At 48.6% G+C, this 23322-nt stretch overlaps 1 protein-coding gene across 2 annotated transcripts in view; it reads right to left on the bottom strand.

Annotated features, from left to right (window-relative positions):
- VSTM4 (V-set and transmembrane domain containing 4) overlaps positions 1-7967 on the bottom strand; it is an 81238-nt gene extending 73271 nt beyond the window's left edge. Inside the window, exon 1 of one of the 2 annotated variants that reach the window (XM_027530529.1) lies at positions 7852-7967. In XM_027530529.1, coding sequence (XP_027386330.1) covers positions 7852-7906 — 55 coding nt within the window. In that variant the 5' untranslated portion in view covers positions 7907-7967. The remainder of the gene's footprint in view (positions 1-7851) is intronic. The other variant, XM_027530530.1, reaches the window with a different exon arrangement.
- Between the last annotated feature and the right edge of the window lie 15355 nt (positions 7968-23322).

Consider the following 23322-nt stretch of genomic DNA (forward strand, 5'->3'; position numbering starts at 1 on the left):
CACTCCAAGCCTCTTAGGACCATGATCCACGGTCTAACAGCTGAAGTGCAGGAAAAAAGAGCCAATGAGCCCAGGAGCAGAGAGGGGTACCAGACTCGCCCAGCAACCGGAAATACGCTCCAGGAAACCAGGCCCAGGTTGAATTCTTGTCCTTTGGTCTCAGGGCTGACTCTCACCAGCCACGGTTCTGCTCCAAGCTGACATTCGAGGGTGCCACTCCCTGTCCACCCAAGATCAGCCAGCCCAGTACCCTTGCCCAGGTCTTCTCCCAGTAGACACACTGCACGGCGTCTGCAGGATTACATATTGCAGCTGTGCAGCCCGGGAGCTCATGAGTGCAGCCTCCCCCTGGCAGGCAGAGTCCAGGAAGGACAAGATGCCCAGAGCCTGCTACTCTCCAAGCTGGGCTGTCTTCTCACCAGATCCCACATCATCATCCCTGCACTGCCCAGCAAGCAACTCCAGGAAGCATGATGCCCTACTGCAAGAGCAGGTGTCCCCGAGGTCATCCCAAACTACTAATAGCCCCCAAATACCCCCTCCCGGTCACATGAGGGGACTTGGGGGCCTGGATGGCAGAGTTGCCCAAGACTTTGAACCCTGGTCAGCACTATACGTAAGCAAGGAGGAAGGATGAAAAAGAGAGTAAAGATCTGGTCCTTACACTGTGAAGAGGCTGTGAGTCAACAAGGTGAGGCCCTGTGTGTGCTGGGGTGACAGGGAGAGTTTAACACAAACAGTATCCTTCATTGTAAAAATTCAGGCAATAAGCTCCTCCTTACATATCGTTTTGACATAGTTTCCACTGTTCATTTAATAAACTGAACACCTCAAGAGATACAACTTGAGAGTCTATTTTCTTTTGCTTCTCAGCTCTTAAAAGCCAGGCCACCAGGACACTCCAGGATATTTCAGGATCCTTGACTTAATCACATCCATAAAGTGCCTTTTAAACTGCATTCACAGTTCCAGGGATCAGGATGCAGACATCTTTGGGGGTCATTATTCAGCTAACAGCACTGTGATAGTCTTTTGTTACCATTAAAAAAAATAGATGGAAGTGAATTCAGAAGGAAAAGATGGATGCTTGGCTGGACTCAGCTCACTGTGAACAAGAATGAGGTCTTGTATGTTTACAGTGACAAAGAAAAAGCCGCCCAGGGAGACACTCGGGACTGCAGATCAACAGGTACCCAAGGAAGGCACACGCCCCTAGTAACAATCTCTATCTACACAAGTCACTCACACAGGACAAAGGAGGGGCTGCCCTCACTGTTTCCCTGCAGCTCTCCCACCAGCCCACACACCACGGCATATTAGACCAAAAGCATTTCCCCAAAGTCCGCTCAGGCCCCATGGTGGGAGCCCCCTGAAGAGCACAGAAATGCCAGGCTGACCCCACTTTAACAGCTGCCCGAGAGTTTGGCAGGCGGAGTGCAGCCGAGATGGAGCAGCTGGCTTCCAGGACTGAAGCCCTGCTCGGCCCGCCCCCAGGGTCTCCCCACTGGAAGCAAGGAGAGCTGGGGAAGGCAGGAAATTGAAACAGCATGGATGGGATGAGCGCACAGCCGGGACCCCACACCCTCGTCTCCTCCTATTAACGCGGCAGGAAGGAGGGGTTATTTATAGTGGCTGAAACCAGGAGAACATGCCAAGTGCTCCGGTCCTCATGGGAGGCCAGATTCCATCCTGGAGGCAAACTAGTAACTCTTCCACTTCTGCAGCTCAGGCTGAGTTAGCAGCTCCCGGGAAATGGAGCAAAGTGCACCATCTTCCCCAGTTAAAGATGGAAACGCCTCTCTGCCTTCAGTTAGCCCCTCTCTTACAGATGGCCCAAACATGTCACTCCCACTGATGTGCCAAGACCCTTGCTATGGGCTGAACAGTGTCCCCCACACATTCCTATCTGCTACATCGCTTCAGTCGTGTCCGACTCTGTGCGACCCCATAGACGGCAGCCCACCAGGCTCCCCGTCCCTGGAATTCTCCAGGCAAGAACACTGGAGTGGGTTGCCATTTCCTTCTCCAATGCGTGAAAGTGAAAAGTGAAAGTGAAGTCGCTCAGTTGTGTCCGACTCTCGCGACCCAGTGGACTGCAGCCACCAGGCTCCTCCGTCCATGGGATTTTCCAAGCAAGAGTACTGGAGTGGGGTGCCATTACCTTCTCCGCAAATTCCTATACTGAAGCCCTAATCCCCAGGAACTCCGAATGGGACTGTATTGGAGAGAGACCCTTTAGTGAAATGACTAGGTTAAAAGGAAGCCCTTAGGGAGGACCCCGATCCAACATGCTGTCGTTGTTCAGTCACTCTTTGCGAGCCTATGGACTGTAACCCACCAGGTTCCTGTCCACGGGATTTCCCGGGCAAGAATACTAGAGTGGGTTGCCATTTCCTTTTCTAATCCAACATGACTGGTGTCTTATAAGAGGAGATTAGGAAGCAGACACGGACGGAGGAAAGATCATGTAAACATATAAGGAGAAGACGGCCGACTAGAGCCCAAGGAGAAAGGCTCAGAAGACAGCGACCCTGCAGACTTCTGGCCTTTGGGCTGGGAGAAACTAAACCTGCTGCTGAAGCCCCCAGCCTGCGGCACTTTGCGACAGCGGCCCCAGTGAAGCAATTCAACCTTCCTCCCAGGAAGGCTCATTTCGGCCCTAGTCTTCCCACCAGCCCAGATATCCACACCTACTTTCCACACGAGAGTATGGGGGGGTGACTGAAAGGATACTGCCCACAGGCTCCTCGGGGCATTTAGCTTTGTTCAAAGACACAGGCTCTCAGGTTGTATGGTTCCCCATGCAAACAGTGACCTTCTCAGAAAGCCACCGCCCCAGGCAATGCCCTCCCCTCTACACTGGAAATGACTACCTCAAGCCCAGGGAACACAACTCAGCCCAAAGGCAAACAGCTGTGAGAAGTGGCATTGCTCGAGGGAGGGAGAAAACGCAGGTAGAGAACCCAGTGCCTTGCAGACCTCTGTTGAGCTGGATGTTTAAATACTAGAGGAAAGCATCACACAGCTTCTGCCCATGGCAATTATCAGGCCCCATATGGCTCAACCGGCTTCCCTTTCACTTTTCACTTTCACGCATTGGAGAAGGAAATGGCAAGCCACTCCAGTATTCTTGCCTGGAGAATCCCAGGGACGGGGGAGCCTGGTGGGCTGCCGTCTATGGGGTCGCACAGAGTCGGACACGACTGAAGTGACTTAGCAGCAGCAGCATATGGCTCAACAGAGAAACTGCAGAGCGGCCAAGAGGCACGCAGTAGAGACAGGCTGACTAGAGTGTGGTGCTGGGGAGGGGCCCAAGCCTTTCCCCTCTGGGTCTCAATCTGAACAACAGGGCATCCACACCCTGCAGGCAAAGCAGGCAACAGGGACCAAGCCAGCTACCAGGCAGGACAGGCAGGTGTCACCAGACCCTCTGACACCACATAAGGTAAGGGAGCAGCCCCGGGCAGGGCAGAGTCTCCCCTCTCCAGCCGAGGAGGAAGCAGCACTGAAGTCACTCTGCTGGAGAACTGAATTTCTTGCTTTCTGGTCCTGCACTGCTGGGAAGTGAGGTGGGAGGTAGACCCCCAACCCCGTCCCCACCCCGCCACCTCCACATTCAGCACTCCGCTTGCTCCAGCTCACACCCTAGCTTAGGCTTTGTTCACTTAATCACTTGACAAATAGTTGCTGAGCACAGCCATGTGCCAAGCACTGCGAGAAGAGGCACCCTGACCTCAAGGAGCTGAGAGGCCAGTGGATGAGGCACTGGCCATCAGGAAAAAGACACACACACACAAAATATTTGTTTGTGCCGGGTCTTAGTTGCGGCATGTGAACTCTTAGTTGCAGCATGTGGGATCTGGTTCCCTGACCAGGGATTGAACCCAGGCCCCCTGGGACAATTGAACCAAGGCCCCCCGGAGAACGCGACTACAAACAGTGTCAGGTACCACACAGAAGTGATGCGGGGCTTACAAAACTGAGAGAGAGACTCTGATCTCCATGTGTCAGGGAGGAAAGAAACCCTGGGGAGGTGAGGGTGAGTGGAAGGCTGAGGCGGGGCTCATGACACAAATTCAGGGCAGCAGCGAGGCAGTCATCTTCGTGGGAGATGGTTCCACCTGTGCAAAGGGTCTGAGGCAGGAGGAACTAGTGCAGGCTGGAAATGGGAAGATCAGTATCCTCCAGTGAAGCGCCCTGCACCATAGCCCAGGCAGCCACCCAGGTCTGCAGGCAGACCTCTGGGGGGCCACTGCACCCCAGTCAGGGCCCCCAGGACCTGTTCTTAAAGGAGGAATATGACAACATGGGCAAGAAAGAGACTGACCCAAAACAGATGGTCAGGCTTCCTGTTGCAGAGAACCTTATTTCTTCAACAAGCACATGTGCCATGACCTGGTAGCCAGGTTTGCCCTCCGCTCATGGGCTGGGCGCCAGGATGCTCAAGACCCAGGGCCTTGCCAGTGGTGTGGCAGGACTGGGCAGAGAGTCAGGGGTTGGAATCCAACAAAGCCAGGCTGGAAACCTGGTTCTACTAGGAGTGAGGTCCTCAGGGCCTCAGTTCCCTCATCTCAAAACCAGGAAGATGATGCCTTGCGTGGGGAGTATAAGGCTCCAGCAAGAAAGCACCTTTAGGGACATCCCTGGTGGCCCAGTGGCTAAGACTCTGTGCTCCCAAGGCAGGGACCTGGGTTCAATCCCTGGTCAGGGAACCAGATCCCACACGCAGCAACTAAGAATTCACATGCCGCAATTAAGACCCGGCACAACAAATATATTTTTTAAAATAAATTTAAAAAGCTACTTTAAAAAAGCACCTTTGAAATACTGATAATCTTTGCATGCTCTGAGAACAGGGCAGGTGGAAATAACAGAAAGCGACACACTCGGTGATCTACAGGAAGAAGGCTGGGCTTCTCGGGGCATGGGCAGCAGTCATGCAGGGCCTTAAGCTTGGAGGCGCTCCATTCGATTTAATCTCTGCTGTTGCTCTTTTAAAACCCTAAAAAGTTTAAAATGAAGGACCCTGCATTTCCATTTTGCACTGAATCCCACAAATTACATAGCTGGTTCCCCCTGTAAATAAATGTTGAGTTCCTGTGGATAAGATTGATGGGGTCTAATCCTCTTGTTCCCATTTGGATAATGTTATGAAAAGAACTAAAGCTCAGAAAACAGCCTAAAAGGACTTCAGTATAGCCAAACAGTACACAACCTATTCATCTAGTACTCAACCATCTTCTCTCCCTTGCCCCACTTACCCGCTCCCCACAGGTATGAAGTGAGAAATAGCAGCTTCCAGGGACAGGGGAATATAGAACTTCTAACAGAAGCAGAGTGCCTGCCTCGTCTGGGACACAAAGGTGGCAAGGTTAGGGTCCCTCTGCTCCAGCTTGGCGAGCTAAGTGCTAATGGCTCTGTGCCCCACGCTTCTCTGTCTAGAAGAAACTTCCTCTCTCCTCTCAGGAGGCCAGGAGCCTCTGCATTGATAAGGGATGCACTCTGCGTGTACCGGTTGGCAGTAATCTCAATCTCACTGAAAGGATAGTCTGAATTTGTGACAAATAAATCTCTGAAAGAAATATAACTGAATTCCTTTAAAGCCCACAACACTCGAAGCCAGTGTTTACCGAGTACCAAGCGGAGATCCAGCCTACAGGGTAATGCCTTCATATTAAGGTGGTCACCTTAAAATAGCTCTCATCCGGGATGAACACAAGGCCCTGACCCATGATGAACACTAACATTTACTGGATGTGAACTCTAGAGCAAGTACTGTTCTAAGCACTTTAGTTGTGTTTTCTTAATTTATCCTCATAGTGTGTTTATCCCCATTTTACAGACAGGAAGGCTAAGGCCCAGAGAAGCTAAGCCACTTGTCCAAGCTCACACAGAACATGGCAGAGCAGGAATTAGCGACGAGGCCATCGGGCATCAGAGACGGTTCTCAACCACCAATCTGGACTACAGCGTGGCTTTGAGTAAATAGTCTGCCCCCTCAGCTTGCTGTAAAATGACAGGTGGGACCAGGTAACCCCTAAGGCCCCACTTTTCCCCAAAAGGGAGATGTAGAAAAGGGCAGCAGTTAAGAGCCCAGACTTAGGTATAAAGTGGATCTGCCAGGCCTTCTTTTGAGGTGCCGCAACCAGGGGCTGTGGATGAAAAGCTTAAAGAATGACTGGCATACTGAGTGGGCCCAAGCAGAAGCTGCCATCACCACACAGCCGTGAGCACAGCCAGGGTGGCTAAAGGCTCTCGAATTCCAGGCGACTCCCCTGGCAGTCCGCAGTTAAGACTCTGCACTTCCAGTGTAGAGGGTGTGGGTTTGATCCCTGGTCAGGGAACTAAAATCCCACATGTCACACAATGTGGCCAAATAAATAAAGGCTCCCTAATTCCAGTTCTCAAAGCTCCTGAGGTTTCCTGGGAAAAGCCCCTCTCTGGGGACACCACGGCTGACAGCACCTGAGATTAGGAAGTCTGTCGTGGAGCCCAGGGAACAAACACCCTTGCCCCGTTTCTTGCCTCTTGCTGGCTGCTGGCCACTAGAGCTGCCCTGGCCCAACTATCTCAGTCAAACCTCCAGTAACTGTGAGCCAAGACAGCAACAACTGTGAAGAACATTTCCCACAGGGCCGATTTCAAGTTCGCTGGAAACCCCACTGCACTGGTAGCCAGGGGACGAAGGGTAAATTTCTTCCTACTGGGAACCAAGTCCCATCCCCCATTAGACTCGATCTACGCTGGCTCAAATGCTGGGCCACCCACCCAAATGCTGGAAAATTACTTAACTCTGTTAATCAGCCCCCTTACTTAAAAAACACTGGCAACACAGCCTAGCCAGTAAAAGCGGTCTAGACCCAGGATTCTTGCGTTCAAATCCCAGCTAAACCAGGTATAAGCCTTGTGACTTAAAGCAAGTCAATTCATGGACCTGGCCTGTTTCCTCATCTATAAAATAAGGGATAATAATAATAGCATTTCCCTCAGAGACAAGTTTAACTGAATTAATGTTTGCAAAGCACTTGGATATATATATTTACTCTTGTCATTATTTCTTTGAAGTACTGTGTGATTAAAGGGGATAACTGTAACACCCAATGGGCACCCAGGAAATGTGAGTGCCATCAATATATTTATTATTACTATTATTCTAGCCAACACTGCCCTTTCAGCCTTGGGAAATAAAGAAAAGTCTTCAGCACCTTAGAAGTGGGAGCAGAAACCCCAAATGGAAGCCAGTAGTGCGGTGGAGGCTGTCCCAAAAGTCGGGTGCTCAGGGAAAGGGGAAAGGGCCCGGCTTCATCCAGCCGAGGATCCCCAGGCCGGGTCATCGCAAAATGCCCGCGATCAAGTCCCCAAACCCCACGGCCGGCGGCAGATGCAGCCCCTTCGGACCGGTCCTCCAAAGAACTCTCCGAAGAGAATTAAAGGGGAGTTGCTGCCCACACTAACCTGCCAACAGCTGTTGGCTCTGACTGCTGGGAAGAAAACAGAAAACAAACCAACACCGGGGCTCGCAGAGTCCTGCTCGCGTCTTCCACTTGGAGGCCTGGCCCCTGGGAGAGAACTGGGCTGCGGAGGGTCCGGCGGAGCGCTGGGGTCCCAGCCAAGAGGGAAGCGAGGAAGGGACGCGGCATCCCGACCCTCCAGAGGCTCCGCTGAGCTCCGCCGCCTGGACCGACAGACCCTGGCTCGCGGGCGCCGACGGGGACCGGGAGGGGGCGGCCCGGAGGCGTCGGGGCCTCCCGGCCAGGCCCGAGTCCCAGGTCCCCAGCCCCGGCCTCCGCGGGCCCCGCCACCCGAGCCCCACCCCAGGGTCCCCGAGCCGCCCGGTCCCGCCGCGCTTACCCGGGGCTGGAGCCCGCGCCAGCAGCACGGCCACCGCCAGCGCCAGGAGCCGCATCTCCCCGCCGCGCCCGGCGCTGTGACGCGGGAGCAGCGCCACCGCCTGCCCGCCACCCGCCCCCCACTCCTCCCCCGACCCCGCCGCCGCGCAGCCCGCCCCGCGCCTGCCCCACGCCCGGCTCCGGCCCCCGCCCCTCCGGCCGCCTGCCCCCACGCCCGGCCAGGGCTTCTGGGCTGACGGCGAGGGCGAGGCCCCGCCGGCGATCCTCTACCAAAACCTGCAGGAGGCTCATTTCACCACTCCCATTTCGCAGATGTGAACACTGAGGTTCTGGGAGGCAATGGATCGGATACAGGGCATGTGTAGCTGCAATGATATTGGAGGTCAGTTTGCATCACAGGCCAGTTATTGCTACGGGGACGGTGTCTGGGAGCTTGGGTGAAAGATGGGGTGGGGAGCAACTACCAAATGCGGGGACTTCCTGGACCTAAGGCTAACCTGTTGCCCAGCGAACCTCCTGTAGTCTCTACACAGAGACCTTTGGGAGCCAAGGAGCAGCTGAATTCGAATGCGGGTGGGGGATGCCATGCATGGGGATGCTTGGAAAATGGAGAAGGTTCACACACGTAAGTTCAGAGTGTGCGGACACTATAAACTGTGATGACCGCTTAAGGTGCCCCCAGCCACAGACATTGGCTAGATACTCTGCAGCATGTCACTAAGCCCTGCCACTGTGAGACCCTGGGACAGCTCCTCAACCTCCATGCGCCTCAGTTTCCTCCATCTGTACAACGGGGAGATGGGCATGTCCCTCCCTGGGTGCTTAAGAAGATCAAGTGAGACAGTTCCAGTTAAGGCATTGTACCTGGTACCCGGGGCAGTGAATGTCACCTGTCTTTACTATTATTGCTGCAGATAAGGAAGCAGAGGCAGGGAGATGAAAGGGCTGTTCCTGGTCACACAGCCAGGATGTGGTGAGAAGGCCATTCAGCCCTTCTCACCCTGAGTCAGTGCCTGATCTCTTCCCCATGCTTCTAAATTTGGGGCCAGAGCCTGACTAATGTGTTAGTCCAGCACTTCTGGAGCAAAGAAAGTGTGTGTTAGATATGTTTTGCATGTGTCTGTCAAAGGAGGGCTTTGTGGGGTTCCAGAAAAGGTGGACCCTAATTTGGAGTGGGGTCCCTGAAGGAAGAAGAGAACATGGCCCCTGTCTCCTTCCCTCTAAAAGCAGTGAATGAGGGTGGGGAAGGCATGAGATAGAGGTGGTACTGCCCACTGGCTGCTTTTAGCCCCAGGTCATGTCCCAGAGGACAAGTCCACCCTGCAGCCCAGGCCAGTGGGTGCACAGCACTTGTGATGTCTCCAAATGCCAGGTATTCCCTGGGGTCCTAAGGCCAAGAGTCCATAGGACTCTTCTAGCTGAGGACTCTCACAAGGAGCAGGGCTCTGCAGGGACTGGGCTGACCATCCAGGCAGCCTGATGGGAAGGAGCAGCCCCACCTCTTTTCACCAGGTGGTGACAGAGTTGAGGAGTCCATGGGGAACTGGCTGCAAGGTTGCTGGGTCTGATGCCAAGGACAAGAAGTGAGGGCAAGAACTGGTGTCAAACAGGATCCTACAACCCAGGAATACAGACATTTCTGGGAGACTTCCAGACCAGAGCTGGGAAACCACTTTGCATATATAAGCAACTAAACCTCACACCCCACCCCTGTGAGGTCCCAGGGTCCATTTTACAGGTTAGTAAGCTTAGGCTCAGAGAGGTCTCCTATCCAGGACTCTTGGGCCACAGAGTGTCTGGATGGAGAACTTGGATTCTGACTATGGAAGACAGTGCTTGGTGAGACAGGGGAAAGGATGCCAGAGGTGGAATGCTGATTCTGAAAGCTGACCAGTATCCCACCCTGGGTACCACTTGTGGGTCCCTGGGCAACATAACCTCTCTGAACCTCATTGTCCAGACGATGGTGACATATGTAAAGTGGCATGTCGGCATGACCGCACGTGGGCAGGAAGCTAAGGAAGTGGCAGGACTGTGTGGTGTCCTCTGAGACCTCCCACCTCAACCTTTGTGCTTGCGATTTACTCCCTGTTGGGGGAAAGTAGAAAGAGCCCTTTACACAGGTGGGGCACACTCAGGGGAGCCAATTATCGCTTTAGTATCATTTCTAAATATCATTTCCTGCAGAAGTGAGCAGATATTCAATCCAAAATCAGACTTAAGGGTCCACCCTTTGCCTCGCCCTCTCTTTGCCAAAATTGATGTTCTGCTGGAGATTTAGGGGCTGAAAAGTGCTTTTCTTATAGTTCTGTGACACCTAACAGTATTTTCTTTTCAGTATTCTCTTTGCAGCTATCTCTCTCAGTCCTTTTCAGCTTCTGAAATAATCTACCAGAATATCTCGACCTTTGCTGCAGACATAGGAACAGGGAAACACACCCAGTCTCCAGGGCAGGCACCATCAATGACCCAGATGAGATTCAGGATTTCAGTTATCCTGGATACATAGCAAAGGCCTTCCCGATACTTCCCTTCCCCTTGCTGCTGCTGCCTGCTAACTCACTCACAACCTTAAGACAATTTGAAAATTCTCCACCAACTTATTTGTCCAACTCCTGGCTCCATCAGGTCTGACTGTGTTCTGAATTAGAAAAATAATACAATCCAATTATTTTTAAAAGTTATCTCTTCTAAAAATCCCCCTGTCTGGGGTTTCTGGATGAGTGTTCAGACTGTTCTGAAGTTGATCCAGATCCCTGAGGACACCAAGCTATGCTGAGGCCCTATTCAACTAGTCCTGAATCTATACCAGTCACTACTGAAAGAATCTTAGAAATACAAGTGCCCTTAAAATAAATTACGTGGCAGGCTACGAAGTGGAGGTCTCCTTTTCTTCTTCCATTATTCAGTTGTCTGCTAAAGCCTGGTCTGAGATGAAAGAGGATGGCATGGTTTTCTAATCAGCTTGACTTTGTGTATAGCAAGTATATTCTTAAGCTGAAAGCACCAAGGAAAATTAAACACCCCCATCTAAGGTGCTCAGCGGATTTCTGTGTTGCTTTTTCAGTCTGGATTTATACAAGTAATTTTTAAGATCTCCTCCTTCCTGCTGTTCACAGGCATTTTGGAGCCAAAAGCACTTAGTTGCATGCTTGAATTATCACCAACAGGGAGTGAACAAAGACTTTGGACAAAAGAGGTTTCAGCTGTGACTGATGAGAGAGAGGATAGGAAAGAAGAGGTCGTGGTTACAGAGGACGCGTCTGTCCAATCAGAAGAAGAAGAAGTCATGAGCCAGCAAGGGTGGAATTTAGACAGAAATTGCAGCATCTTTCCCCTGCACAAACAGGGAAGGGGTGGGGAATGCACTGGTTTTTCCCTAAAGGTAAGGAGATGTGAAGCTATAAGGCTGACAATACAGCTGGATAGAAAGAGCTTCTCCAAACCAAGCTGTAAGATATAAATTCAGGCCATTCCTTGACCTTAGCAGCAATTGTTAGCTTGGTTGTCAGACTCTGCAGGCTGGCTGGATGCAGGAAGAAAAAAAAAAAAAATGGCCCCTAGGTTCTAGAACTGGAGAAGGAAATGGCAACCCACTCCAGTGTTCTTGCCAGGAGAATCCCAGGAACAGAGGAGCCTGATGGGCTGTCGTCTTTGGGGTCGCACAGAGTCAGACACGACTGAAGCGACTTAGCAGCAGCAGCAGCAGTATATTCTAGAAGGCTCCAGACAGAAGAGATTGGAATGAAGGCAGGTTTAGGAACTGGACAGGTCATCTATATCACTGATCACAACAGAGGCCATGCCTGCTTCCTCTTCCTCATCTTGCTGGAAACCTCGACAGTGAAAGCAGCCCTTGAAATGAACCTCAGACACGACTGAGCGACTTCACTTTCACTTTTCACTTTCATGCATTGGGGAAGGAAATGGCAACCCACTCCAGTGTTCTTGCCTGGAGAATCCCAGGGAAGGGGGAGCCTGGTGGGCTGCCGTCTCTGGGGTTGCACAGAGTCGGACACGACTGAGGCGACTTAGCAGCAGCAGCAGCAGTATCCTGGGAGAGTTCCACCAGCAGAGGGTAAGGGACTGTTCCAGAGCAGGAAACAGATTGCCAAAGCACAGTGACTGAAGGACATAGGAGGGGCATCAGCATTTCTGCTTCAGGAGACAAGGGTTCAATCTGTGGTCAAGGAACTAAGATCCCACATGTTACCAGCCAAAGATATTAAAAGTAATAATAACAAATTAAAAGACACAGACACTTCAAGTCTTGCAGGTGGCTCCTGAGAGCTTAATAGACTAGTTGTATCTGGGGGGTGAGATGTGGACTGAGGTACAGGCAGGAACAAAGCCCTAGAGGCCCCCGAATGCCAGATCCAGGAGTTGGTACTTCATCCCAGCGATGGTGGGTGATGTCAGTCAAGGAGGGGAGATGTCACAAGGCTCCTCCAGGCATCTCACAGAGAGGGCACCACTGGGTTTGGGAGCAGGGACTTCACTGAGTCTAATATGTCCAATGTTATTGACAGTAATCCAAGGGAAGTGTTGAATTTTAGAGTCTGTGACTCACAACGAGGGTACAGAAAAAGAAACGACAACTGACTCATCCTCAAGCCAATAGGAGATGCCTTGGAAACCAGTGTCACTGCCCAGGATCTGAGACAGGGGAGGGCTGAGCCTGAGCCCTAGAAGCGCATTCTCGCGTGGTACCCAGTGCATGGCGGACCCTCAGTAAACCTTTTGGCGGTGCACGGGTGCACTAGTAAATGGAGAAAGGAAGCTGTTTCTTGGGCTCCCATAACAAAGTGCCACAAACTGAGGGACCTAAAGCACAGAAATAAATTGTTCTGACCGTTCTGGAAGCTAAAAACCTGAGATCAAGGTCTCAGCAAGTTTGCTTTCCACTGGAGCTTCTCTCCTCAGCTTGTGTATGGGTGTTTCCCCCCTGTGTCTTCACCTGCTCTTTCTTCTCTGTGTGTCTGGGTCCTAATCTTCTCCTCTTATAAGGGCACCAGTTATATGGGATTAGAGCCCAGCCTAATGACCTTATTTTAATTTAACCACTTCCTTAAAGGGCCCATTTCCAAATACAGTCACTTTCTGTCTGAGAGAGATTCAATTCAACCCATAATAGTAGGGAAGAAGGGAGGAGGAGGGAAGAAGAAGGCAGACAAAGAGGGAGCAGATAAAGGGAGCTAAGAAATAGAGATGGGGGTAGGGAGCCAGGAGACTGAAGACTCAGTCACCAAGGTCAGCTAGCAAGGAGAGGGATGGCTAATCCCAAAACAAAGTAACAAAAGAACCAAGAAAATCGCTTACCCTAACCTGGAACTGAAAAGCGGAGAGTCTAGCAGAAGATCCCTCTTTCCTCTCACACATTCAGATGTCCATGAGTAGCAGCCTTTTTCACTGGTGTTCAGTGGCTTTACGATGCTGTGTTAGTCTCTGCTGCCCAGCAAAGTGAAGCAGCAATGTGTGCACACATATCCCCTCTTTGTACCACAGAGCACTGGGTGGAATTCCCTGTGCTAAAGAACAGGCGTTCATTAACTTTCTATTTTATACGTGTGTGTGTGTGAAGTTGCTCAGTTGTGTCCGACTCTTTGTGACCCCATGGACTGGAGCCTACCAGGCTCCTCTGTCCATGGGATTTTCGAGGCAAGAGTACTGGAGTGGGTTGCCATCTCCTCCAGGGAATCTTCCTGACCCAGGGATCAAACCCCGGTCTCCTGCATTGTAGGCAGACCCTTTACCATCTGAGCCACCAGGGAAGCCTATATATATGGGCTTCCCTGGTGGCTCAGACGATAAGAGAATCTGCCTGCCAATGCAGGAGGCCTGGGTTCAATCCTTGGTTTGGGAAGATCCCCTGGAGGAGGAAATGCTGTATATATGTCATTCCTAATCTGCCAGTTCATCTCACTTCACTTTTCCCACTTGGTGTCCATACATTTGTTCTAAATAGCAGCCTTTCTTGGACCACAGCAATCCAGAGCTAGGAGCAGCTTTCATACCGGCACCCACCCGCTTCAGTGCTCCATCAGCCCCGCTTTGATGAACCCATCCTGGTCTCCTTGCTGCACCTTCACTGTGTGCTGTGGGCGCTTATTACTTTGTGTTTAATCAAACAAGGACGGATCAGTGCTCAAGGCTGGCAGAGCCTGTCCTTGGAGAAACAGCCTTCAGTGGGCAGCATGGACCCCCTAGGGGTTTTTGGAAATGTGTGGAACAGTTTTGATTGTCACAATGATTTGAGGGGTGAATGCACAACTAACGTTCAGAGACCATGATGTGAAAGCCCTAGATTGCAGTGGGCAGTCCTGCAAGGGAAATAACAGTGCCCACAAAATGCCAATCATGCCCACGTTAGAAATGAGAGTGGTGGGAGGCCACTGACTCAGGCAAGAGAAGGCTTCTGGGGTTTGTAGGAAGAGTGTGCACAAGATTCGGTCATGTGCAAGTACAAACCGGCTGTTGATTGTCTTCCATCAGCTACAGGTCAGTATGCTGCTCTCGGACTAGGCATCTCCAAGCCGAGTCTCTCACCACCAGTCTGGCTTTTCTCTCTGCTTCTGCAGAGGAGTGCTGAGTCCAGCTCTCAGCTCCCCTGGGCCAGGAAAATCAGAGACAGGACTGCTCAGCTGCCTCCCAAACACTGGCCCAAATAGAGCCAGGGCTGGTCAAAAGGGAAGCCTGGCTGATAGCTCAGCCTCCATCACAGCCAGGCCAGGTTGCTGCTCCCAGCCTTCCTGGCTAGATGAGGACAAGATGCAGGAAGCTAGTGTTTTGTGCAGTATCCAGAGTAACCTCTTTTTGAGTGAGAAAACGTCCCACTCACTCCCCTAAGAGCACACACACATGTACCCCACTCCACACACGGATGGATGAGAGATGAGACATCTTCGGGGTATGTTTCCCTCTCCCCAGTACCCACCCACCCCTCCACAGATGAGTTATGAGATCTGGTCCTAACTCTTCTCCATGGTCACTCCCTAACTCCATTTCCATTCCCTCAGGGACTTCCTCTATAGCTAACTAATGAATTAATTCATGTAAAAGGCTTAAATTAGTATGTGAGTTTTCCAAGGATATTATTATTAAAATAGAGAAGGACAAGTCTTGAGTCAGTGAATGACTCTCCGATGATGAAATTGCTGAACCATTAATTGCCTGAAGAGAAGATTGTGGGGACAAAGGAGCGAGCTCTCTAGAGGACAAAACAACCCTTTCCCGTCTTTATAATGATAGCCTTTGTTTTAGAAGTTCAGAGTCCCAGTCTTATCTCAGTTTGGGATATCTGGACTAATTGCCTCGTCAGGGAGGTGCTGGGTTTCTCTCCTCTTAAGACTCTGCTTGAAGAGGTACTACCTGTTCCAGGAAGCCTTCCAAGTCCCGAAGACTGAGTTAGTTCCCCTCTTCAGAGCTCCCACACTTTCCTATACAAACCTCTACACACAGCATCGTAAATGTGCCTACTGGACTCTCTGATCCCCAAGACCAGACACTGGCCATCCATCATCTCTGTGTCCTTCCTGCTTGAGCCCAGGCCCTGGCTGCGGAGGAAGCAGTGGGTGAGTGTCTGTGGAATAAGTGAGGGGTGTTCCACATGAGTGCTCCTTGGTTTCATTTCTCAATCAGGGTTCCAGGGCTCCTCCTGCTCCCTAATGGAATTTTTAAAACTTTAGGGCAAAAATTTAAAGCACATGGATTTTCTGCTTACACACTTTATAAACATTTTGTGGCACATGATTTCTGTGCCCTTGTTTGCATGTAGGTTGGCAACCGGGATGCCCTTAGATGATACAGCTTTACATACTGTCCACACTGGGAGATTGTGTCATCTTACTATGCTGCAGTTAGGACCCATCAGCCCCAGAAGAATCTGCCTTGCGTTCAATCCCATACTCACTTAGGAGGCAACTTGGTTTTGCAAGCACCAAGCTCAACAGTGACATAAAACTAATGTTGTCAATTTGAGTTTTATTGCTGATGCAATTGCTTTGTATTTAATGTATAAATTTGTTTTTATTTTAGAGTTATCAAGGAACTATAAACTAGAATATTTGTTATTTAGGTCATTGTGTAAGCAGCAAAGAGTAAGTCAATGTGGGCCGGGTAAGAATGTTCTTGGCGTTTGAAAGAATAGTATTCAGGTTTGAAAAAATAGTCCTGTCAGTAATTTTCTCTCTCTCTTCCTAAGATGATGGTAACTGGCACTTCAGTTCCTGGGTGTGCTCTGGGAGAGGCTGCAGGAAGTCCAGCAACAAAGCATCAGTAAGCCCCAACAAGCCCATTAGAGCATCATTAATGGACCTTCCTGCTAGGTCCTTGTGCTCCACCCCAGCCAGGCACAGCACAGCCCAGCACACACATGCATACACACCCAGTCACACTCGTGCATGCCCACGCACACACACGCATGTGTACACACACATGCTCTTGTCACCGTGGCATTTTCATGAACTTCTTGCTCCATCTTCCCTACAGCTCAGCATGCCCTGGTGCTCATCAGCCCTGTCCCAGCTCATTTCTAGGGGGGGCCTTCCGGTCTATCTCCCTGAAAGGGGGAGCAGTAGAGGCTTAGAGTAGAAAGGAAGGGAACATACCGGATTCTCTTACCCAACCTCCAGGCCACCACATACTCACATGCCAGAAGCCCTGCAACCCCAGCCCAAAGCACTCTGCATGCTCAGGACCGGGAAGCCACTCTGTTTTGCCAAAAGCCAACCTCTGGGTTTCAAATGCCTTCATGCCACTCCAGGTATATAACTCAACAAGTACTGATTGAGCGCTCACTGTGGGCTCTCTCCTGAGGACCTGGGACCCAGAAGGCTCCCCACCAGAAACACAGGCCTACATGCTTGGCTCTGGCCCTTGTTCTTCAGCATCTGTAGTCATTTGTCAGGGCTGCCTTGACAAGACACTCAGACTGGGGGGCTTGGCCAGCAGACATGTATCATCTCCCAGTTTTGGAGGACAAGTTCAAGATCAAAGCATCTGCAGGGTTGTGTCTTCTGAAGCCTGCCTCCTTGGCTTGCAGTTGGCTGTCTTCTCCCCGTGTCTTCACGTGGTCTTTCTTCTGTGTATATCCGTGTCCTAATCTCCTCCTTTTATAAAGACATCAATCACAATGGATTAGGTCCCGTGCTAATAATGATCTCATTTTACTTACTTCTTTAAAGATCTTATCTCCAAATAAGATCGCATTCTGAGATTCTAGACTTTGACCTTGAAATTTGGGAGCGAAGGACACAATTCAACCCAGGACAACATCCATAACTGAACACCTCAGAGACTCCCATGGAAAAGTCAGTCAGGACTCCACCGTCTGTGATGGACCCTCATCCTCTCCCACCAGCCTCATACCTGGACCACCTTGGTGACGTCACATCCCCCTGTCAATGCATCCTCCTCAGCATCTGCCATTTCTCTCTTCCCTCTTCTCTCTCCCTTCTCCAACTTCATTTTTCCTTCATCCTGCAGCAATGCCTATGCACCCCACTCCAGTCCTCTTGCCTGGAAAATCCCATGGATGGAGGAGCCTGGTGGGCTGCGGTCCATGGGGTCTCGAAGAGTCGGACGCGACTGAGCGACTTCCCTTTCACTTTTCACTTTCACGTTTTGGAGAAGGAGGTGGCAACCCACTCCAGTGTTCTTGCCTGGAGAATCCCAGGGACGGGGGAGCCTTGTGAGCTGCCATATTTAGGGTCGCACAGAGTCAGACATGACTGAAGCGACTTGCTGCTGCTGCAATGCCTTCCCCTTCTTTCCCAGCAGAGCCCCCCTTTCGTGATCGTGTTCTCTTCCCAGTGTCGCTATCTTTCACCCTTTCTCTCAGTTGACCTCCCACCAGTTTTCTCGCAAGATCTCCCTCTCACTCACAGCTCTCAACCTTTATCAGAAATGAGGACACACCACGAAAAGAACTTTGCAATTTAACTCTCTTGCGTTGGCTGCGTTCTCATTCATTATAATGTGCTCTTCAAATCAAAGCTAATTCAATTCAGAAGAGCCAAAGTTTAAGATGTTAAGAGCTGGGCTTTGCAAAGTGTGGTCTGTAGACCACAAATGTGGAGGCTGAAAGTCCCTTGTGTCACTTCTGACCTCAGGTTATGTTTGATTAAATGTTTTATTGCCTTTTTATTATAAAATCCATACTTCCTCAAATAGAAAACAAAGAATAATGTTACATGTTACAGGGAAACTAAAATTTATTGACAATTATCAACTGGAAATAATCACTGATATTTCATTACACCTGCAGTATTTCCATGAATTTCTATTTATCTAGTAAATGGACAATTTTCCATGTTATTTCCTAATTAGTCACATCTAATACACACAAAATTTTTAATATCCATTTTGTCTCAATCTTTCAGTTACGGCTTTTTTAAATTTATTTGAGCTTCCAAGGTAAATATATCCTTTTTCTAAAAAAAGAACAGAATTTTCTGTCCATTATATATAACATTTGTTTCATGTTTTATTAAATTGGTTGTAACTTTCAGAACAATGTTAAATAAAAATTGTGATAAATTACATATTCTACCTGATTTCATGATCCAATGGATGTTGGCAATTTGATCTCTGGTTCCTCTGCCTTTTCTAAATCCAGTTTGAACATTTAGAAGTTCACAGTTCATGTACTGTTGAAGCCTGGCTTGGAGAATTTTGAGTGTTACTTTATTAGTGTGTGAGATGAATGCAATTGTGCAGTAGTGTGAACTTTCTTTGGCATTGCCTTTCTTTGGGACTGGAATGAAATCTGACCTTTTCCAGTCCTCTTCATGGGAAATAGATGGGGAAACAGTGGAAACAGTGTCAGACTTTATTTTTCTGGGCTCCAAAATCACTACAGATGGTGACTGCAGCCATGAAATTAAAAGACACTTACTCCTTGGAAGGAAAGTTATGACCAACCTAGATAGCATATTCAAAAGCAGACACATTATTTGCCAACAAAGGTTCGTCTAGTCAAGGCTATGGTTTTTCCTGTGGTCATGTATGGATGAGAGTTGGACTGTGAAGAAGGCTGAGCACCGAAGAATTGATGCTTTTGAACTGTGGTGTTGGAGAAGGCTCTTGAGAGTCCCTTGGACTGCAAGGAGATTCAACCAGTCCATTCTGAAGGAGATCAGCCCTGGGATTTCTTTGGAGGGAATGATGCTAAAGCTGAAACTCCAGTACTTTGGCCACCTCATGTGAAGAGTTGACTCATTGGAAAAGACTCTGATGCTGGGAGGGATTAGGGGCAGGAGGAGAAGGGGACGACAGAGGATGAGATGGCTGGATGGCATCACTGACTCGATGGACACGAGTCTGAGTGAACTCTGGGAGTTGGTGATGGACAGGGAGGCCTGGCGTGCTGCGATTCATGGAGTCGCAAAGAGTCGGACACGACTGAGCAACTGATCTGATCTGATCTGAGGCACTGCTGAGTTTTCCAAATTTGCTGGCATATTGAGTGCAGCACTTCCACAGCATCATCTTTTAGGATCTGAAATAGCTCAACTGGAATTCCATCACCTTCACTAGCTTTGTTCATAGTAATGTTTCCTAAGGCCCTCTTAACTTCACATTCCCAGGATGTCTGGCTCTAGGTGAGTGATCACACCACTGTGGTTATCTGGGTCATGAAGATCTTTTTTGTATAGTTCTTCTTTGTATTCTTGCCACCTCTTTGTATTATCTTCTGCTTTTATTAGGTCCATACCATTTCTGTCCTTTATTGAGCTTATCTTTCATGAAATGTTCCCTTGGTATCTCTAATTTTCTTGAAGAGATCGCTAGTCTTTCCCATTCCATTATTTTCCTCTATTTCTTTTCATTGACCACTGAGGAAGGCTTTCTTATCTCTTCTTGCTATTCTTTGGAACTCTGCATTCAAATGGGTATACTTAGCAACTGAAAAACCACAGCAATCATATGAAGAAATTTTCTATCCTCAATTCAAAAAATAATATAGGAATTATTGGTGTATTTGTTATTTTTAATTGCTATATAATTTGCATACTATAAAATTCAGATTTTTAAAGCATAAAATGCAGTGGTTTATAGGATATTCACAAAGTTGTGTAATCACCACTGCTAGCTAGTCCAAGAATGCTTTCATCACCCCAAGAAGAAACCCCAAATCCATTAGCAATCACTCCCCATTCCTCCTCTTCCCTTGAATCCCAAGCAATCATCAATCTGCTTTCCATCACTATAAATTTGCCTGTTTGGAGATTTCACATAAATAGAACAATGTGTTTGTAGCCTTTTGTGTCTAGCTTCTTTCACTTATAGTATCTTCAAGGTTCATCCCTGTCCTAGAATAAATTGGTACTGAATTCTTTTTATGGCTGAATAATTGTGTTTAGCCATTCATCACTAGATGGTTATTTTCACTTTTGCCATGAATATTCATGTGCAAGTTTTTGCGCGGACATTTGTTTTCAATTATCAGAACTCTGGGCCATATGCTAACTTTATTTTTAGCTTTTTGAGGAACTGCCAGAATATTTTCTGAAGTGGCTGCATCATCTTACATTCCTACCAGCAATGTATGAGGTTCCAATTTCTCCACATCCTCACCAGTGCTTCTTCTTATATCTTTATTTTTATTATAGGCAGGTCACTGTAGTTTTGGCTTGCATTTCTCTAAAGACTAATGATTTGAGTATATTTTCATATGTTTATTAGTCATTTGTATATCTCCTTTGAAGAAATGCTTTTCAAATTTTTCCCGTTTTTTAACTGGGATGCTTGTTTTTGATTGAGTTATAAGAATCTTTATGTAGGCCGTTCCCGCCTCCGTACGGCCCTCGCCGCCGCGCCCGCAACCAGCACTATGCCAGCGGCCGGCTCCGAGCCGTCGCGCCCGCCGTCACCGCCCGGCGTGCAGGAGCAGAGCGCCGAGCCGCGGCCAAATTAAAAAAAAATAATAATAATAATCTTTATGTACTTTGTATAGTTCTAGATCTTTATCAGATATGTGTTCAACTATGTCTCCCATTTTGTGGATTTGTGGATTGTTTTTCACTTTCTTAATAATATTTTATGAACACAAAAGTTTTTAACTTTCATGAAGTCCAATTCATGTATTTTTTTTTGCGTGTGCCTTTGGTGTCATATCTAAGAGAAATCACTGCTTAATGCAAGATCATGAAGATTTACACCTCTGTTTCCCTCTACAAATTTTATAGTTTTAGCTCTTACATTTAGATCTTTTTTATTTTAACTTTTATATGTGGTGTGAGGTACCATACCAACTTCACTCTTTTGCGTAGTTATTCAGTTGTTTGGGCTGAAAAGATTATTCTTTCTCCGGTTGAATTATCTAGGCACCATAGGTGAAAAACAATTGACAATAAATATATGGGTTTTTTAATTTTTTAAAATATATACTGAGACTATCATAAGATCCTTCTTTCCATATGAAGTATTGTTAGATTTAATTTTGTCTTTACAGTCATGAGATGACCCAAACTCATGTCTTGGTGAATTGTTCTTTTCACACTATAAATTTGATTTGAGATCATTTTGTGTTTCTAAGTGAGATCAATATATTTTTCACTCTTTCAGCGCCATCTTTGTCAGGCTTTGTTATCACATTTCTGTAAATTTCGTAAAACAAATTCCATTTCTTTTTATAGTCTGGGGAAATAAAGGGTGTAAAGTGGTTCAAGATTTAAGACGTTTGAGATCCCACAACCCTCTGGAAAGGTTCCCCTTCCTCACCCTGATCCTTGTCTTATTTGGTGGGGGTCCCAGGCCTCTACAAAATGGTAAGTTTAAACCACAAATGAATACTTACCTGAGCTGAGTTTAAGATACGTTTTAAAAATAAGTCATTATCTTAAGAAAAATTTTGTCCCATCCTTCCTTCATCCGTGTCAGCTAAAATTATCCCCTACATTAGAAATGTGTTTCCCCAAGGTTCTTGTCATCTTTTGCTTGTCCTGAACACCCTGATCTCCAGCTGCTACTATTTAATCCAAAGAAAATACAACCTGTGGAGTTGACATGTTTGCTTTTATAAATACCTTGCATCTGTCTTTATGTTAAAATGTGGCTTCTCCGTGTGATGGTGAAAGTGCAGGCTCTGGAGCCAGGCTGCCTAGTGTGAAAACTGATTCCGCCGTGCACCAGCCCTATGACCTTGGCAAGGTCTCAGCTTACTCACCTGTAGGATGGGACTAATCATAGGACCTACGCCTCACTGGATGGTGGAGAGCATTACATGACTTTATATTCGTAATGTGTTTAGAACAATGCTTGGCCCTTAGAATATCTGTGTTTAACACAAAAATACACTTGTCTTTTAAAGGCTGAAATTCCAGAGCTTAGATGCTATGCCTCATTTTATTTCCTTTGCAATTAACTTCTAAATAGGAAAGTTCTCCTCCTTGCCAGTGCTCGCTCTGGCTCACCTTCTTCCTCCCAGGCTGTCCTTGGATTCTGCCTGCTCACTGCTGCTGCTTCATCACTCAGTCGTGTCCGGCTCTGCCTGACCCCATGGACTACAGCCCGCCAGGCTCCTCTGTCCATGGGATTTTCTAGGCAAGAGTACTGGGATGGGTTGCCATGCCCTCTTCCAGGGAATTTTCCCGATCCAGGGATTGAACCTGGGTATCCTGCATTGCTGGTAGGTTCTTTACAGCTGAGCCACCAGGGAAGTCCACCTGCCTACTAGACTCCCTCAAACACCACATAGTTCTTCTGATAAAAGCTTGACAAAGTTTGAACCATTGTCCCTTCCCTTTTTTTCTTCCTGGTTATCCACCAACCTCTTTCAAAGTGGATTGAGAAAGTCTGTGCCCCTGCTACATCTTGAAAATGGTGCTGAGATATCATTCCCATGGTGGACATCTGTTCCAAAATGATCCCATGGCTCCTGCTGCACTGGGACCGGTAGAGAAGGCATGTAACACTAGGCCACATAAAGCACCATAGTAACCACACATGCATGCTGCTGCTCCTGCTGCTAAGTCGCTTCAGTCGTGTCCGACTCTGTGCAACCCCAGAGACGGCAGCCCACCAGGCTCCGCCATCCCTGGGATTCTCCAGGCAAGAACACTGGAGTGGGTTGCCATTTCCTTCTCCAAAGCATGAAAGTGAAAAGTGAAAGTGAAGTCGCTCAGTCATGTCCGACTCTTAGCGACCCCATGGACTGCAGCCTACCAGGCTCCTCCGTCCATGAAGTTTTCCAGGCAAGAGTACTGGAGTGGGGTGCCATTGCCTTCTCTGCCACACATGCACAGATGACCACAAATCTACCTCCATCTCTAACATTCTTCCAAGCCCAGGGTCCTTCTAACTAGCTCCCTTCCAAAGGTTTCTATCACAGACAGCTTATTCAAAAGTGGGCTCATGGGCATCCCAGCAAACCTTGTCCCTTGGTGTTCCAAAATAGAACCTACACTCACCAACCACGCAGGTGAAAAAGCACAAAACTTGGAAGTCATTGTGGACAATTTCCTCTCACCAC

This window comes from Bos indicus x Bos taurus, chromosome 28 (genome assembly GCF_003369695.1).
Source record: "Bos indicus x Bos taurus breed Angus x Brahman F1 hybrid chromosome 28, Bos_hybrid_MaternalHap_v2.0, whole genome shotgun sequence".
Taxonomy (NCBI): domain Eukaryota; kingdom Metazoa; phylum Chordata; class Mammalia; order Artiodactyla; family Bovidae; genus Bos; species Bos indicus x Bos taurus.